Below are 19,492 nucleotides of genomic sequence, written 5' to 3' on the forward strand. Positions count from 1 at the left end.
TACAGTAAAAATAACAAGTAATTATGGTCCGAAGTGCCAGACATTAATATTTTATGTTACCAGGATGATGGTGCAAATAATGTGGTTTTACCTGTCGACACCTACTCGGTCTGGCTGCCTGTGAGCAAGTAGATATGGACATAAATTGCCCTAAAGAAAATAATACTTATATTTTTATCACTCATTTTTGCTGAACTACTGCCCTTTGCAGCCCTTGGATGCGAGGCTGGAGACAACGATGACTCAAAAGCCCAGGTTTGCCCCAAGTCAGTAACTGCAGCTATCTGCTGCTCCTCGCTTTATCTTTTTTTAATGGTTTGCTGAGTACAGGTGGAAGAACAGAGTTCAAACTGCTTTGCTGAGCACAGGATTTGAATTTCAAAGAGCTGCCGGGGCTGCGGTTCTTGCTCAAACCCGAGTGGCTCCAAACTCAACGTAAGGCTCAGAGGGATGAGGGTGTTGCGCTTGCAAACGTCCTCTTTTCTTCTTGGGGAAGATTAAAGGCAGCTTTCACCAACGTGGCTCATTCGAGTGTGTTGCTTTGAGGGCGATGATTTTAGCCGTAATGAGCCCGCATCTCGCAGGCGGCGGCGGTCCTCGACATGGAGAGCTCCTCAGATGCGACCTGCGAGGCTCTTTCCATGGGCTGTCTTTGGTTTTTCTGCTTGTTATGCTTCTCTGAGCTCCGGGAGCCTGCATGAAAGTAAAACCCACACCGAAGTCTGTCTCAGCTTATGAGAAATAAATCCAGGCACAACAGCAGTTTGGGCTAAACTTCTCTTTGCAGAGTAGAAAACACCCCGGTGAGGCTTCCCGGCAGCTAGTAAGCCTCATTATAAGGATTTTGTGCCAATTTTTGCATGGTTATAAAAGCAAATGGAAAAAACTTCTTTGCACTATGGGGATATCAAATGGGTAGCAACAGCCAATATCCCTTTTCTCCCCCTCTTTCCAGGCAACTTTTGCAAGCTGGTCTCCCTCACTGATATGGGTAGGATTAAAAGCGATAGAGGAATTAAAGGTTGGCTGCTCCTGGCCATATCTGCCTATTTTTGGCATGGGAGGAGGCCACGAAGACCCCAAGAGGTGATGTCTTTTCCTGCTCCCGTTGGCCAAGTATTGCCACCAACCCAGCAGCAGGAGGGGGAGCAGATGCTCACAGGGTTAAACCTCTGCTGAAAGCTGCTCCTTAAAGAAATGGGGAAACCCTGTGTTTTTTCTGTCTTATCAAGCACACACACCTCTCCTGCCCACTTCAGGCTTTTCTTTCCAGAGGAAAAATGTAAAGATTCAAGCTTGTTTACCGAGAGAAGGGATGACTCTGTATATAATAAGCCCACTTTTATTCTCCAGAGAACAGAAAATGACTTTCATTAAACTTTTTTTTCTTTTGTCATTGTTTGAACAGAAGAAAAAAGAAGCTTTTTTCCTTTGTAGCTGTAGCATTTGATCTCTAATTTAACTTGACGGGAAGAGAAATCCCTGTTAGACTGCGGAACCTTATTAGCATTTTGTCGAATGGCACCAACTAGCCGAGCTGCCTTCAAGAGCCAAGAAATGCATTCATTCAAGGCGCTGAAAGAGCCATCTCTCCTGCATGCCCTGGGGAGTAGGATGGATTAGTCACCTGTAATTAAATCAGTGAAGCATGAATGAGCCTGGTCTTTCCTGGGCTTGTGAAAGCAAGGATGCTTCCAATACACGTATGTACGCATCTATAACTGCTGCACGCCAGCTAAATGGGGCTAAACACCCACTTTTCTTTTTTTACACCGTGTCTTCAACTTCGTATTGTCCTGGAAAGCAGAAAATAATCGGGGCTCTCAATACTGGCGTTGCAAAGCAGCATTGGAGATGCAGGGCAAGGCTGGAGGGGAGATGCATCGGTGGGCGGGAGATGTCAAGGTTTGTTCAGCTGCACGTCTCATCCTCTCCTTTTCTTCTTTTTGCAGTTTTCTTGCTGCGGCGGCGATGAATACCGAGACTGGGAGGTTAACCAGTACCACTCCTGCAACGGCAGCGGGCCGCTGGCGTGCGGGGTGCCCTACACGTGCTGTATCAGGAAGGTAAGGCAGCCGAGGCACGGAAAGTGCCTTTATTTCAGTCAATATTTCAGCAAAACGCCCTCTTCCAGTTGGTTATTACTGCATATTTCTGCGCTGCAGGGTTTCTTGTAAACTGCATTGGTGTCTTGCAAAGCGGTTTGAGACAGCATCAGCGTGAGACGCTAAAGAAACTAAAAAATATATATATGGGCTACACTATATTTTTGTAGGCTCTGCTGTTTTAACGTAGAATAAATACCAAAACACTGGGCTATTAATTGCATTTGTATCGTGCCGAAGAGTTGTTAGAAATACCGAGTTCGTGTTTTTCAACCTAACGTGTGATATAAAATGGTTTGGAGGATCGTTTTGCAAAGAAATAGCATCTTAAAAGGACTTGGCTGCATCTCAGCGTGGATCTGAATGAGCTGTTGTCCCCTGCTTTCCTGTCCAAGAGGACACCTTTCTCAGCCAGCCGCTGCGGGGTTTAGCGGTATATGGGGATCATGTTTGCTGGTGTCTGCTCCTAATGAGGGAGTTTCTGGGGGTTTTGCTGAAAATGGGGCCGTGAGAGGTATTTGGATAAAGTGCCACCCTTGTGCAATGGAATAAAAATAGTCTCGTGAGCAATCGCTCTTGCAAGGCTGCATTTCCGACACGCTGCGAGTTGGGTCGAATGGAGATGGGAGTAGATTTGCAGAGCCATTAGGGTCTCCTGTGCTGATTTGCAGAGCTGAAAATCAAGACACCCCCACCCCAAGCAGCGCTTTTCTGCTGAGACTAAGCTAAGTGCTCTGACACCGTCTTGTTTAATACAACCATCCACCTCGTTGCAATCAATCTAACACATGCTGTGGATAAAATGCCAGGAGCTGGGCCAAAGCAGGGGAAAAAAATGCAAATATCCCTGGTTGCTGTGGCCAGAAATGCTATAAACGTTGCTAAAAAGGATTTGCTAAGCTTAATCCTGGGAGCAAAACCTCCTCGAAGTTCAGAGCATCAGGAGTATCAGCGTTGCCTCTGAACCCTGGCCTTGCCCCAAGGCTTTACGAATTGTGCAAGGAAATTATATCATCAATCTAGTATTGTTGTTGAATTTTTAACAGAAAAAGAGGGAAATCTGAGGTGTCTTAAGTATCAGTGGAAGTCTGACATGCAAATCAGCTGCAAAAATAATTGTCATCTCTAATCAGGGCGTTGATTAAGAATCTTAAAGCTCCTGAAGATGGAATTAGAAATTCATGTGTTGCCCTTTTGTATTACGAGTGAGGATGTGTTGGAGGGAGTCAAGTGCATTTTTCAGTATTTTTACACTCCCCGCGGTTTTGGGTGACACTTCGGCAAACAAAAGACCTCAGCGCAGCAGGCAGTATTGGAGATACAAGAAATTACAGATGATTAATACAGTACGGTAAGAAATAAGGCAACTTTTTGGCTTCCCATTGCAATGAGCTGGGTCTGGAGGATGCTCTAGCGAAGGACCGGAGCAGCCAGCCCTTGGGAGGGAAAGTCCGCAGTAAATCCTCTACTCTTTTTCAAGAATTAAAGCCCATGAATGTGGCTCTGACAGCCGGGGTGGTTTTATGGGAAGCGAGACCTCACCAAATGCATCTAAATCTCCATGAGAAATGAAACCTGTTCTTGGGGAGACGAGTAACCAGGTAGATAGATGTAGCCTTGTTCTTCAGAGATTTTATTTTTTGGCACTGCAGGGCACTTTTGGTTAAGAAATCAGCCTGACGCAATATTAATAGTACATGAAAAGGATTAAGAAAGCCAGCTCTCCTGGGAGTTTTCTGCTGTCTGCGACATAAAACAAGCTAATAACAATTTAGTTTAAACAACAGAGTGAAACCCCCTGTAATTGCATTTCCCGTAAGCTCCAGCACATCTATTCGTAGCCGTTTGCTGAAATTGCGAAGTTGTTGTGGGGGTTTTCCTTGCGGGCTGAGAAGGTGGGAGAAGCACCTCTGCACCTCGGGATGAAGAAGGTACCTGTGTGTGATACTCTGGACATACCTGGTTGGGTCTTAGCGACGTGCAAGCCCCACTGAAAACCCTTTCCCCCAAAATATGTTACCTGAGGGCTGAAGAGAAGATCTTGCCTTGGCCCTGCAGCTGGAGGGATAACCAGGGACCGCCCAGGCACGTGTGTGAATTCTTCTGCATTGGAGAGAGATGAACACGATCGTCTCTCCACTATGAATAACCTTTTTATCAACCAGTTATAAATCCACCGGTTTGTAGGGCAAGAAACCCTTCTCTTCTTGTGTCCTTCTTCTCTATTTGTGCCTTCCTGAATAAAAGATGGAGAGCGAAGCATCCTTTTGTCTTAGAGGACCTTTGAGATTTGAGTAGAGATGTACCAGAAGATGTCATTTGGAAACGTAATATTGTGGAAAGAACAAAAGATGCTGATAGAAGCGAGCTTGTCTGAAGGAAGGAGCGTGAAACATGGATTAGGGGGTTGATTGCAACATGTTTTCAACTTGTTATTAAATACAGCCATAAAACCATCTGTTTTCCAATAAAAGACTTTTTTTATTACAAGACCCTCGAAGAGCTTTGTGTTGCATCCCCTGGAGCATCTTCCAGGGCAGGCTGAGTTGCAGTAATGAGAGTAGACATCCTCCAAAAATGCTCTGGCTATTTTGAAGAGTCTCATCTCTGAGATCGCAGACCTTAAAGTCTTCCCGGGAAGAAGGAGTGGGCAAATACGCACCTACTTGAGGCTGTGAGACTGGATCCTCATCTCTAAGTGCTTTTCTAAATGGTTTTCCAAGGCACTTGTGCCTTCTCCCGGGAAGCCGCAGCGTAGCTGTGCCTCTGCCAAGCGCAGTGTCTCCGAACCCTTTGTTAAGTGTCACCGCTGAAATTTGGCACTGATTTTGGGGAGAAAAGCAGCTGTTTAAATAAAAAGTTGCAGGGATTGCAGTCTTCTGCCCTCGGTGGGTTTTAAACATCTGTGTGTGTTGCTCTTTTGTGATCCCTGGAGGCATCAAAATGCATTCTGGAAGAATAAAGGCTTCTGCCTGGTTTTACGTTAGAAAGTTCAATTCAGCTCTGACCTTCTCTTCCATGCAAGACCTTGACAAAAGTCGATCAAGGCCAAAATCTCGCTTTTCTGTCTTCCATGCTTCTCCCAATTACAAGGTTTTGAGGTAATTACTGAAGGAGACGGGCAGGACTGGAGACGATTGAGAAACCCTTGGTTGTTTAATGCAAGAAGGAAGAAAAGTGGTGATGGATTTGTGCCATAGCCAGATGTGTTCGAACGATGAGCCTGAGAGAAAGCAATGGTGTTTCTCCGGCAAGGGTCCTGTGATGTCCACAAAAGTGAGTCTGAAAAGCAAGGACAACTGAAAGCTGTCAAGAAAAATGGTTTATTTTTTTAATGGAAACCAAATAAATGGATCCTTAGTCATGTAACAGGTTCTTTTGTACTGCTATAGGTGACAGCATTTACCTTAAGGGCATTGCAAATTCCCCTTATGCTGAAGGCTTCCCATTTCATGGTCCCAACGTTGGGACCATGATCTCTCTCTCGTTGATCCTGATGGGTGCTTTGCTGCTGATCTCCAGATTTCCCTGCAAGTCTTTCATATGCACAGGGACTAATTAGTCTCCCTAACTACGCCCAGTTTGTAAATAACGTTTTGAAGTGGTGAGAGATGGGATTTTTGATAGCACTGTGAGTAATGCGGTAGGTACAGAAGCTCTTGGTAAGGTAGTGCTGGAATAATTTTCCTGCCAATTACAGGAGGAACAAGCTGCAGCTTTATGTCTGGAGTCTGTCCAGAGGTGCACATTTCTTTTATGCTGTGTCTTGGAGGAAAGCATAATTTACACCTAAATGTGCACATTTCTCTTTTTCATCTCTATGCCTCCGAAGCACGGGATGGTTTTGTTTTGTTGTCCAGGAGCTTTTACTGGTTGTCAAAGCCATCTTTCTGAAAGCGTAATAATTTCAGCACGTTATTATTTTATGGGCACAGGGCCCCTTAAGAAATACATGGTGTTATGGACGCTGCTGTTTGATCCATGAAACAAGCCAAAAAGACCTGACAGAAGATCAATCCTGAGAGGTGCAAAGTACCCAACTAGCTCAGGATGTGCCGGAGCTACTCTCCGGCTTTGCTTTTTTTGGGATGAATAAGAATTGGTTTTGTAACCCAAAATGTATTGCTTTTCCATCCTGACAGAAGCAGAGGAATTAGGTTTGATTTTATTTTATAAAGGTCCTGAATAGCAGTGTTTGGCAGGGATTTCTCTCATTAGCTGTAGCTCTTGAAACATTTTTGTGGGCCAACAAAGATCTAAGCCTTGGGGATGTCTAAAATCCCCAAAATTTCTCCCCAAAGTGCTGGGAGACTTTGGGGAAATTCCCACTTGATTTCTGGAGAGCCCAATACATTTAATCCCTGTGAAATTCCCTTTATTATGAAGGAGAGACACGACTGAAGGTGTGTCGAAAAAGGTGGCCAGAATTAAACAAGGAGAAAATCAAGGGAACGTTTTGAAAGAGCTGCTTTGCTAAATGTTCATGTGACGTGGAGGTGGTCCCAGCTCAAATCACTGGAAAAGCGTTGAGGGGACCTGGGCATCCTCTGAAACAGCAGAATCCAGACAGAAAAGTGGTTAAAAAAAAAAAAAAATTAAAAAAACCCAAGAGCTTATTGCCGGCATGCATGGTTTCAGCATTGCATTTGGGCAAAAAGGAGCCCGTAGTAGCAAAGCGACGTTTGAGGGTAGCTGCTGCGCTGAATGGTCGAGGCAACTGGGCGAGCTCTTCTATTTCTGTATTTTTTATTCTCATTTCTTATATTTCCCCTTTGGCTTTCTCCGCACTAAGTCTGTTCACCAATTCTCTGTTCGCAGGTCCCTGGAGAAGTCATTAACACCCTGTGTGGATACAGGACGCTCGATAAAGAGGTAACGTTGGCTTTTTCCTTCGTACGTACAAGATTTGCTTCTCCCTCCCCAAACCCCCTAAAACGAACTGGTTGTCTGTAGGTAAGCTCTTCCCCCCCAAGGGTGGCTGTTACTGCAGCTGTATATAAATTCTTTTTTTTTTGCCTTTCCCTAGCGTCCCAGGGTGTTGGTCAGGCTTGCAGAGCACGGGCAGGCTCGTGACACGTTTGGGTGGTCCCTGCAAGCTTTGGTGTGGCCTTTCAGAGAGCAACGAGGTCTCTCCTGGATCAGCCCTGGGAAATGCTGGTCCTGAATTGTGTTTTGAGGCTTGGTGGTAGGAGAGAAGCTGATTTTGAGGCCTTCGGAGGTGACCGTGGGGCTGTATCGCAGCAGAGAGCTGCAGTATCGCTGTGCATGTGGTCCATATCTCCCAGGGACATTTTTTTGGCAAGAAAACCCAGGGAAAGGTCCAATCCAAGCAATGAATTCCCAAACACTTCTCATGCAACACTTCTCCTTTGGCTTGCAAGAAGGAGCAAATGCAAGAAATAACATCTCCCCCCCAACTCAACATCTCAATGAAAACTGTGATGCTTCTCTTCACTCTGCTTCCAGCGCCTGGAGCTGCTCAACGTCATCCACGTGCGAGGCTGCATCCACGCCGTTGGGCTCTGGCTCAAAGACAACTTCGAGGCCACTTTGGGCATCGTTTTCTCACTGCTGCTTCCACAGGTAAGGCGGATCCGGTCGGCGTCCTCTTGGCTTCTTTCGCTGTGCTGGAGGAGGAAAATAATTCATTTTTAGTTTCTTTTTTCCCCCCCTCCATTTACACCTGAGATCTGTGTCTTGGGTGGGAAAAGTCACAGCGCTTTCTAGAGCATCCTTAGCAAAATGAATAGTTTACGACTGCAGTGCTGGCTGTCTTGTAACGCACTCCTGAAATCAAATTATTGGTCAAGTAATAGCATCTAACAGCAAGGCATATATATGTTAGCACAGCCAATCCTTTTACGTTTGTTTTTACAGCTCTCTCCAAACAGAGCATAAATATTAACCAAAATAAACCAAAATCGTAAATTTAGCAGAATTTGCCATGCATCATGAAATCCATTTCCCATTAGCGATGCCTGAGGATCCAGCAACTTTCCAGCACAGGTAATTAAGCTCACCATCTCAGGTGCTCGATATGGAGAGAAATTTTGGGTTGCAGCTTTGCAACACTGTTAGCACTGTGCTAGCAAGGAGGTGAATATCTCTCTTAGATCTTTCCAGAATTATTTTTGCCCAAACTTGGATGATTTAGGGTTGATTTGATCCTTTTTTTTGATTCCTTTCGCGGCTCACAAGTGAAAGTTTTCTTTTTATCTCATTGGATGTAACGTTGGGTTTGCCGCTGGAGGTATTTGGTGATGCTTTCCAGATACGGGGTTTTATCTAAATGGGAATAAAATTTTTTTTTTTTTTTATATGTTTCCGCTTGCAGTGAAAGGTAGAATAGTGGTTGAATAAAGCAGAAGCTGTTGGGGAAATATGTGGTGCGTTGAGCTAATTTTTCAAAGGATGGACTTTCCTCTTGAGCTGTCAGATGGTCCAAATGAAAAACCAAGAGAGGGGAGCAGTTTGTTCCCGATCCTAGCTGTGATGCTCCATGTTTCTAAAGTGCTTTCTCCAAAGCATGCAGATGAGCAATGGGACTTCTGCTGCGCTACCACCATGTAACGGGCACAGAAATGGGGTGAGAAAGTGCTGTAATAGAGGCGACCGCTTCCATCTGCCTCGCAGGGTGTCAAGAGCCCATTAGAGGAGCCGCCTGTTGCGTTACCCATTAACCTGCCAACATGATGCTCTTAATTGGGAAGGATGGGGAGCAAAACCAGAGATGGCAATAAGGATTGCTGAGCCTTGATGAATATCAAGTGCTTTTGAGCAAGCGTTGTGATTTTTCTGGCATGTCGTTAAATGCTTTTCAGATGAAGAACCTCGTTCTTCCCATCTGCTCACGATTTTCAGGTTTTAAATATAAATCGGATTTGATTCTGTCAAGTTTTGGAGGGAATTAAGTTATAAATGGCCATCTGTGTTGCCAGGAGCTGTCAGCCCAGAAACAGCTTCATCCCCAGCAGCTGCCAGCAGAAAGCTGAGGTGAGAATATTGTCCTTGAATTGCCGATCCAAGGAGAAAGGGGTTGGTGCCGTTGATGTGGGGAGGTGACAGTGCCTTCAACTTTGGGAAGAATGAACGTATTGACCTGTCCCATCTTTGGCCCTTGGGTATTTGTCATGTCCTGCACAGGACATGTGCCTCGCCGTGGAGCTGCAAACCACCTTGGTGGAAAACTTGCAGGATGCTGGGGAGAAGGTTGGGACATGATCCACGTCCCGAGTCCAGCTTTGGGTTTTGCTTAATTTTCCTCAAAGTGTGGCTCTTCCTTAAGGTCAAACCTCAGCCTCGTCTGTGTCGACGAGCAGCTCGAGGGCTCAAAGGTTGGGATTGGAGCTCGGCTGATGTTCATCATGCGAGTGCCCGAGATTTGTGCTTGGATTTGGGGTAAGCAACCGGCTCTTCTTGTGCAGAAAGAAGGACCTAAGAAAAATTTGGGCTGACGTAGAGCGCCCACGGAGAGTGGGCAACTATTGCTCTCAGTGTTGTCTTTCCATCACGCTCAGATGTGGGAAATGATCAAATTTTGGCTTTCCATCCTGCGGGAAGTTATTGAATTTTTAGTTTTCTCTGCTTTTGCCCAAATATCTGTGGGAGAGGCCAAGGGCACAGGGCAGGTTGCTCGGCTTTGCTTTCTCACGCGTGCGGGCGTCTGTCTGATTGGGTTTGGGGAAAGCTGTAAATCTGCTGGGTCCTGTTGGGTGTTGAACTGATTGAACGGGTGAGGAGGCGGGGAAAAATCCTGCCTGGGTATGTCACCGCACGACAGTCAGCCTCTCTCCCAGCTGGTGCAAGGCAGAGGGAGTTTGTAGTTTTATGATTGCTCTTAAATCATGAATGGCTCTGCCTTTTTTAAGTAAGCCATCAAGCAATGGGAAAAAAAATCCCATTTTAGGAGTGGGGAAGTGGTTGTGTTCATTTGTCTTACTTCATTCAGAGCGAAGCATAAATGCAGCAACTCAATTATTTTTCTGCCTTTGCAGAGTACCTTTAATTCTCTTTTTTTTTCCCCTATGTTTCATTCTCCAGTAACAATCCTGTCTCCTTGCCCTTCTTCTCAGCCAAGCTGCAGACCGAGGCCAAACCATGATGCATTTCGTATCGCTCTCAAAAAGACATTTTAATTTAGTCGCTGGCAGTCAATGGCAAATTCACATTGTGGCCTCGTACTAGTTGTGTTTAATTGTGAAGAAACCCCAGATCTTTCAGCAAGTGCAGCAAAGCACATAAATTTGTTTTATGCCGACTGCATCCCTACCTTCCCTGCCTCTAGCAAGATTATCCAAGGAGTTTACAGCGTGCATAAAATGGGTTTGTAGTTAAAATAAGCAAAATAACCTCGTGCATTGCTCTTTCCCCTTTGCCATGCCCAGGTGCTCTTTCAGCAGCTTTTATATTGGCCTCAGGAAAAGCATCTCCAACTCTTCCACCCCCGTGTCTTTGCAGGGGATGTTTTCTGATGGTATTTCATCCTCCTTAGCAAGGTGAAGACGTAGCCACTGTAATAAGGTAGATACAAGTGCATAAAAAAAGCTCTTCAACCCCTTTTTCTCCATCCTAAAGAAGCAGAAAGTGGCACAAGTCCAATTAAAAAGAAAAAAATCTCTGAAAGATCACTGCCAAGGGTTAATATTTATTGACTTCGCCGTGCAGCCGACTAGCGGTAAATTGTTGCTACCTCTGTTTCACTTTGATATTTCATCAATCTCCAAAGCTCTACGTTGGGAGCAGCTACAGAGTAATAGGGCCGCAGTGTAGAGGTAGATGTTCCCTCCTAAGAGTATAAATCCAGAAGATCAACTATTTCAATCCTCAAAAATGCAGCATTAGACTTGCAACGGGCATCTTGCAGGTTGGCGTCTTCATCTCTTGGTGACAGTGATGTTAAATGTTTCTCCCAAAAGGGCTTTGTATTACCAAAGTTCCCTTTTTCTTTGCAAGATTAATTTGTATTTTGTTTGCTTTTCAATATCGTAGTTGCTCCAGGGGCTGGAAGGCGGTATATTCTCAAGTGGCTGACACATGCTTAATGTAGTAGAAAAGGGGAATAAAAGGGATTTTTCCATCTGCAGTCCATGACCTCTAAGCCTGGTCTATAAATATCAATTTATGGAAGGAAGAGCCGATAGAAGATAAATGCTTGTTTTTTACTTGATTAGCTCTGGGAAAGCTTGAAATGATTCAACTCTTCCGTTTAGCAGGATCCAGCTTTACAGCCGCCCGAATGGGCAAGGACCTCCGCAGCCGGGCGCACGCTTGCGTAGCAACCGGTGACGTTTGCGTGGAAAAGGGTTTCCTGCAGAAAGTTTTACTTGCAGAAGACACTCGTTGGGACGATGGATTATTTTCTCCATGGCCAGAGTTGGTTCTGTCGGGACCCTGATTTAGCGGGATGTGGTTAATCACGCTGTCACCCTGCAAGGGCTCTTGAGCATCGTTTTGTTGCTATTTTGCATCCTTAATTTTTACCCGTGTTAAGCAAAAGCCAAATTGATCCTTGCATGTTTGATTGCCCAGAAAAATACGACTGGAGGAGCTGAGCTCCTTTTGAGTGCTCTGCAAGGGCCCAAAATGTAACCTTCCCACCCCGAATCGAGCCACCCATCACATGCACGTGCACACATGCATGCGCACACCGCTAAGGGAAAACAGTTGTGGTTTTCCAGACCTTTTTCTTATTGTATAATAATCTGAAAATGAGCATTTGAGCCCTTTCCTTCTTTGCTTCCAAAAATGTTCCTGACTCTGAGCGTGCTTCCTTTTGCCAGACGAGCCATCAATCAACGAGCATTTCCCAGTGAGGAGGATATTGCAATTAGATCTCGGCCATATCAGCCGAGACCTATTCCTAATGCAAAACCGTTTAATCCAAAAGAACAAGTGGAGCCGCTACGAGACGTTGAGCAAAGCTGGGGCTTGGCAAGGATGGAGCTGAGCACCAAAAAGCCTCGTAATAAATCTTATGGCACCTACGTGGGAGACAGAAATACATGGCTTATGTCTAGCAGAAGGCTCTGTGCGGCACCAGAACCACAGAAATTGGAGCATAGCCTCAAATACTTGTATATATTTAACTTCCTCCAGTGCTGGAAGAGAAGGAATAACCATTAGTTGCGTTAAAATATCCCAAACTTCCATATTAATCTAGTTTTGGTCTTGTGATGTTGGTAGGAAATTGGTAATTAGGACCGATGCTGTCTTGTTTGAAATGGTTTTAAAAAGTCTTCGTTGGCTGCTGTCAGCTCCAGGGGGAAAGAGCTTTGGGCTTTGAAGAAGAGAGCAAGCGTTGATCCCAAGAAGTGCAATATTAGGGTTTTTCTGAGCTGGATCGCGCTGGAGAACCAGGATGCTTTGCTGCCACCACAAAAAAAGAGTGGAGTACAGGCGCTGAAACCACCGGCCCATGTGTTTCCAATCTCTTCTGGATATCTCTTGTAATATAAAGTTGACTCTTCATACCTTGGAGTAGTATCAGGGGATGAAGTGAGACATTTGCTGTGTCAGGGGCAGTAACTATTTAAGTTCTGGAGCGATGAGTTGGGAACAGCAGCAGGATGGTGTCCTCGCTCAGCCACACAGGCCAACACCCGTAGCTCAATCACGATACAGCACCCAGTTATAATTAGTGTCACTGTTCTAAGTTGGCTAGAAATAATTGCAAGTTCAGGAACAAAATAACGGGGTTTTAATTTGCTTTTTGAGCTTTTGCGGTTTTGCATAGAGAAAACTCAAGGGTCTTCTAGTAGCAGGGACTTGCAGACGTCCATGGGAACGTGTTGGGATTAAATGAGCGTTTATAATTGGGACTTAAAACAGAAAAATAATCAGACTGTCCTTGCCTGGCTGCGTGTCCCCGCATGGTTTTGCTGGGGCAGGGAGGTCCCTCTCGCGGGGACGGGAGAAATACAAATGAGGGGTTTGATTAAGCGGTGTGGGAGGATATGAAAAGCTGCAAGTGATGAATGGGTTTTATTTCCCCATCCTCCCAGGTGGCTCGTAAGCATCGTACAGCCCCTGGGAGTCCAAGACAAAATCCCTGAGGATTTGCGCTTTGGAGCGCTTATTTTTTTTCTCTCTGATGGACATGAATTTCCTTTAGCTGCTTGGATGGGAGAATTTATGGCTGGCCCTCGCTGACAGCAGACATCCTGCTCACCCTTTTGCTGCTTGAAAGTGAAGACGCAGAAGTTCCTTATCCTAAATTGGATGGGTTTGGGGCAGATTTCAGCCGCGGCTTTCCAGGGGAGTCCCAAGGCGCTGCCGAGAGATGGAGATAAAGGTCTTCGGCTGCGGTTGGTCCTCAGTGCAAAGTGCCAGTTTGGGTCGGCTCAAGGGCACCGAGCTGCTACTGGGAGGAGCTGGAGAAGTGGGAAACGGCAGCAGACATCTGCCCCCCATTCTGTTTTGCTGTGCATTTAGATATTTAACCTTTTCTTCTTCAAAAAAAAAAAAAAAAAAAAGGCACAACAGGATATCTCCTTCCTGGTGCAACGTCATGTGCTTAGTGGGTTAAAATATAATAATCCGGGTATCTGCATGGCCACAGTGATTATCATTGTTTCTAATGGTGATGCTTTGGTTTTGCAAAGTTTCCCTTCTTGATTCGTGCTCAAGGTGGTTGGGGAGCAGAGGGCGAGGTGGGCAGCATGCCCCAGCAGGGAGGAAAACGCGTGCGAAGGGAAGGATGCAGGAAGGATACGCCTGTGCAAGCCTTTGCACGCTCCCTCCTGCAGTGTCCGGACGGGAAGCGAGGCAATAATTCTCAAATAATGTCATCTGCAGGGTGATTTCCTCCATAGCTGTCACCACAGGGGATCCCTGGCTTTGGGTGCCACCAAATTACAAATAGCATTATCAATGCAAATATAAACATATATATATATTGCAGTTGCTGTTGCGATATCATTGCAAAAATTATATATATATATATATGTATAAAATCATATTGTGACTTCCTGGTGGGTCTGCACCCTCGATATGCAAAAGTCTTTGGATTTATTTTATGCATGCAACTGCTCTTGCACGCTGTAAGAGCAGCTACTCGATGATCTTGTACGCCCGTGCAAACCCTGTGCATTTAAATCCCCCGGCAAAAAGCTCGGAAAGCAGCAGACTAGAGACCTCCCGAGGCAGCAAGTGGTTTCTGTACTTTGCTGAACGCCAGCCGGGAAGAACAGGCAATTTTCTAACTTTAAATGACCTGCAAGCAGTAAGTCCCAAGCAGTTCTCCCCTCGCTCGCTGGTGATTACCATCGCGGGGAGGGGAAGTCAGGGAGAAAAGCAGCTTTTTAATTTTTTTTAGCCTCATACTTGATACATTTTGTTAACATGCCTTTCTGCAATAACACCTTCCTTATTGCAATAGAATAAAATCAGCGCTCACATTAGAAGTCTCTTTATTTCTGGAAAACATGGTGCCCTTGGTGCCGGGGATATTGAATGCATTTATATTCCTGACAGCTTTTTCTGTTTTCATTAAGTGAAAGAGGATATTTAGAGGCGAGCTGGAATGGAAGTTGGTTCATAACTCAGAGGAGAGCGAAGGCCGTGGGATGTAGGCTGCTGATTGAGGACTTGGGGTGATTTTATTCCGTTCAAGAAATCCCCAGTTTAACTGGGATGCTGCGTCCTGCGGTACCTTCGATGTCGCATCGCTGTCGGGAGGAGAGGAGCAGGAGGGATGATGTCCCCGAACCCGGCTGGTTTTGTGGAATTGGATTCATTTGCATTCAATTTATTGTAAACACAAATCTTTTCTGAATTACTGTTTGGTTTAGGGAGGGAAAAATGACATGCTTGCCTTAAAATTTGTCATTTCAAAGGGTTTTATTTGCTTGGTCCTTTCACTGTGTCAGCAGTGGGATTTTAATCTGCCCAGTGATGACATGCGAATAGAAGTAAATAACGCTAAAGCTTGACATACATTTAAAACTTTTTAAATCCTTAAAGGCTCTGCTGTTGAATATGAATTAGCACAATCTTATTATCCGGATCCGTGTGGGAGCGGCTGCTCTGGGCCCTCCCTACAGTACATGGAGAGATGGAGGCATCTCCAGCATCATCCAACCAGCCTTGGCCTCCTGCATCCCTGCCTGGAGGTTTCTGCGGCTTTGGGGGACAAAAGAGGGGACACGTATGGGATAGGAGAGCCGGACCCCGGCTGGCGTTTCCATGACAAAGTCTTTGGTTTTGTTATTTTTGCTTCACTGCCGAAAGCAAACTCCGTCCCAGGCAACCGTCAGGTTGCACAGCCCAATTTTGGTCCTGCGCACGTTCTCGGGGAATGAATGCATCTTGCAGCGTTTGAGTCGGAGATGAATGCCGTCTCCGTATGCAGGCTGAAATAATTTCGTAGAGTATTTGGGAAGGAGTTGCCTGCTGAGACAGATACGTAATATGCAGTGAATATTTTGAGGGCAGCGGGGAGCTACACAGCTACATACACAAAAGTTACCGGGGCTGTAAGAGAACCTGATTTCAGGCCATTTGGATAACAAAAGGAGATGCTGAGATGTTTCCAGACTTCAGTTTTTCTTTCAGCATCTGCAGGCGTCTTTCCCAGCAAAGAACCCTAATGGCACAAATCCAGCATTTCCGTAATTCCCACAGTTGGGAAAGCCCCGATAGCTGTAACCACGCAGCAGCCTCTGGCACCTTGTCTGTTCTTTCGGTGATTAATCCCGTTATCGGTAATTAGGTGCGGTCAAATAAGCAGGTGCTTATTTGGATCGGTGGGTGCAATTAGGAAAGTGGGAACGGGGCAAGCTCCACCTGAGGACTTTAAGGGAGAACTCTCCGTGTTGGGAGAGCATCTCAAAGGACGCGGTCTTCCGCTTCTTCTGATTGTTGAAGGAAGAGCTGCCGATCCGGGGGATCCCCTTGGGATCCACCTCCAGGTGAATTTGCGAAGGCAAAATAAATACTGAGCCGTTTTGGGGTGGCTTCTGTGCAAGGCACAAGCCACTCGTGCAGATGGCGGGGTATTTCTCTGTCTCTGAAAGGCAAATTAATAAACCCCGGTGATGTTTGTGTTTGCCTGTTTGCTTTCAGCTCGCTGGGTGACACTTCTCCGATTTGCTTTTTCCTTGTGAAGCTTTTGCCTCCATTTTCTGCAGCCTCCTCTGGGCAAACACTTTTCCCTTTCCGCTGTGGGATAAAATAGTCCCTAATTTAAAATGCGTTAACAACACTTTGCTCTTATCCCCATTTGTCTTTCTTTTAACGTTCCCACTTTCCAGACTATTTAATGGATCGATTAGGACCCAGAGAAATGATTAATAACATTTTTCATCTCCAAAACCAATGCGCCGCAATAGTACAGGAGATTCCGGCTGATGGATGGTACAGGTGCAACTGGCTTATTTATTGACTCTTTGTTGCAAGGAATGGTTATGCGGAAAAAACCATGTTAACTACTAGCCTCAAAATTGAGAGGAAAAGCCCTGAGGCTCAAGATGGTCTCCTCCTTCTCCATCCCCTCTCATGCATTGAAAATATCTATTTGTATCCCAGTGCCGACCCCTGCAATATCCCGAAGCATCTGGGGCTTACAGAGAATAAACCTTATTTCTAAGGAGCAGCAGTCACGGTGGGCAGAGGATTGGTAGAAAAGATACAGCTTGTGCTGAAAATGCTCTGATTGCCACCGTGCCCCTCATCAGCGTCTGGTCTGCAAATAGCTCCTCGCCTAATCCGTGCCCTCGCTGGCATCTTGTTCGTAGCCACCGTAGTGTAGCACCGCAAAGGAAACATCAGGTGAAATCAGAGCAATGTGCTTGAAATCTTGCGCTGATGAAAATGCTTTTTTTTGCTCTTCTCCTAAAGATTTAAAGTGTGTTTTTTAATTCCCTGACAGCCAACAGGGAAATGGGAAATAAGCTGGGTGGCACCATGCTTGCACCGATATCTTAATTTTAGTAAGAGCCCGGACCTCTGCCGCTCTCTTTGCAATGCTCGTGCTGACGTCCAGCTGATGTGGGAAGTCGTGAGATGGATGTGGCAATTAATGAGTTTAGCAACGAGCCTGTTGCTTTGGCAGAAGATTTTACTGGATCTTGTCCTCTCGTGTCTCGTGGCCAGGTTTGAAAGTTCGGGTGACAGCATCCCTTGCACGAGAAGACCTTCAGGAAGGGTTTGCATGACCGTGGTGGCCTTAATGCTCATGTTTTGCAGGTGATTGGCCTCGTGATGGCTTGGCTGTATTGGCAAAAGCTCAACGAGATCTACTCCAAGCTGGACACCGTTGACTTCAGGATCCTGGAGATGCGGGATTTCAGCTTTGGGGCGGTGGATCTGAGCGGCGCGGGCTGGTGCTGGTGCTTGCCCAAGGAAGGGGGCTACATTCCTGTCAATGCTGAGGATGAGGAAGACGAGGAGGAGGAGGAAGACACCACAGCAAAGTGTGAGAAGGTGGAGGACTGAAAGGCAGCTCGGAGCAAAGCTCTTAGGGAGACGGCGGATGTCGAATGTGGAAATAATGTGATTTATCTTCTCAGGTTCAGGAGATACTTTGGGGGAAACTGTAAAGTAACACTGGAAGGTTGTAAAAAATGCAATGCACTATGGGGGCACGTGAGCTCCCTGGGGTCCTTTTGCTACCTTGGCGTTTTGAAGCGCTTGTACATCTCTTTATTGGGTTTTGGGGGTTTTTTTTACATAATAAATGTGACTTCTGTTGCGTTTTGCAAAGTGGCTTCCACTCGCTGCACGCCAGTCGGGCCATTGGGGAGGGAAGTGGCACCATCGTCATTGCGCTTTGGGGTATCTTTATTGTTATATTTAGCCTGATCTCCTGAAAACTAGTGGCTTTTTGGTAGATACCCACATGTGCCCAGGCCTCGGAAAGAAGGGGAAAAACGGAGCAGCTTTCTCTGCAGAGCCTTTCCAAAGGGCTTTTCCAGGAATAATAATCCCCAGGGAGGCACAACTTGCACCTCCTGGGGCAAGATGGATGTTTGGGCAAGGCTTGCACAGGGGGAAAACACCCATTTCTGAAGGTTTCCAGCTCTTCCCCATGAACTACGGCTTCAGTTTTTATCCCCAGGCAAGGAAAAGGAGAGCCCAGCGATTTTAAAAACAAAGACGTGCTGCCCCTGGAGATGGTGGTAACTCCCCTCTGCTGGAGACCAACCGTGATCGGGTAAGGAATTACCTTTTAGAATATTTATTTTTTAGCACAACTACTTGGTGATCAAGGCGGCAATTCCCTCCTGCATCACTCGGGATATGGGAGTGAAGTAGCCGGCATGTGTTGCATCCAACCCTGGACCGGTAAGTTGAGCTGTGTTGGGAAACAGGCTTGCAGAGGGAAACCTCAAACAAGATGAATTGCAAAAATACAAGTATATTTTAATCAAAAAAACCTCGTGAAACCCTCTGCAAAGCTCCCCGGGCTGCTCTGGTGCGGGCTCAGCAATAACCTACCGGTGGCAAAGCTTCCCCCAGCAGCCATAAGTCAAATGCAGAGGAGGGAGCGTAGATCAGGGACCTGTTTGCTTTCCGAATGTACCAAAATCCTGCGGGTACCCCGGGCCGGCTGTAGTTGCCACATCTATCGAGCGAGAGGAATCATCTCAAAAGCAAAACGCAAAGGAAAAAAAAGTCTATTTTTCAAAAGAGCAATGTTTCTGGAGCACCGCTCGGTGAAGGAAATGCTGGGTTTATTAGTGGCACTTTTTATTAATGAGGGTATTTTGGAAGCCGGAGGCTGGCTTTGTTTATTTGGATGCCCAAGCAGGGAAACCTGGGTGAGAGCTGGCGTGCGACTGCCGGGCTCTGTCTCCCTCTTCTGACTGTTTCCAGGCTTTATTTTTTAACTAAACAAGAAGCAATCCCCAGCACAGGCCTGAAAAAACACTTTTTGAACCATTTTTTTTCCCGCAAATCACATTGAAAATGGAGCTGTGAACTGTAAGAGCTGAGCAGTGGGGTTATTGAATTTTTTTAAAACAGTATGGCCAAAATTGGGGCGGGGGGGGGTTGCAAGTGGAGAAGGTAAAACCTGCAGCCCAGGGAAATCAGGTGAGCACGATCATTTAAGGAATAACAGGGTGGCTGCCTTCACCCAAGTAGCTCGCGGGCTCTGGGGATTTTGCTTTTCTTCCTTCTTCCCCCTCTCTCCAAGAGGTGTTTAGTAAAACCTTAAGAAACACAAGCTGATAAATTCAACCTGCTCTTCCATGTGTTTGGAGAAAGAAAGTTCATTTCTATTATTTTTCTCTTTATTACAGGACAAGCAGCCACCAACATCTTTACACCGTTTTCCTGGCTGGGCTGGACCCCGGCACAGGCAGCGTTGCACGGGTCGGATGCAAGCAGGTTTTTGTGCCCGGACTAACAGTTTTTCGGCAGGCGGTGAGCGATGGGAGATGGGGAGA

At 46.0% G+C, this 19,492-nt stretch overlaps 1 protein-coding gene across 1 annotated transcript in view; it reads left to right on the plus strand.

Annotated features, from left to right (window-relative positions):
* The window catches only part of LOC142093418 (tetraspanin-15-like), a 44,289-nt gene extending 26,489 nt beyond the window's left edge, over positions 1-17,800 (plus strand). Inside the window, exons 5-8 of the mRNA XM_075174552.1 lie at positions 1,953-2,066; positions 6,924-6,977; positions 7,572-7,688; positions 17,289-17,800. Coding sequence (XP_075030653.1) covers positions 1,953-2,066; positions 6,924-6,977; positions 7,572-7,688; positions 17,289-17,537 — 534 coding nt within the window. The 3' untranslated portion in view covers positions 17,538-17,800. The remainder of the gene's footprint in view (positions 1-1,952; positions 2,067-6,923; positions 6,978-7,571; positions 7,689-17,288) is intronic.
* The last annotated feature ends 1,692 nt before the right edge of the window (positions 17,801-19,492 follow it).

Source organism: Calonectris borealis, chromosome 27 (assembly GCF_964195595.1).
Source record: "Calonectris borealis chromosome 27, bCalBor7.hap1.2, whole genome shotgun sequence".
Classification (NCBI taxonomy): Eukaryota; Metazoa; Chordata; class Aves; order Procellariiformes; family Procellariidae; genus Calonectris; species Calonectris borealis.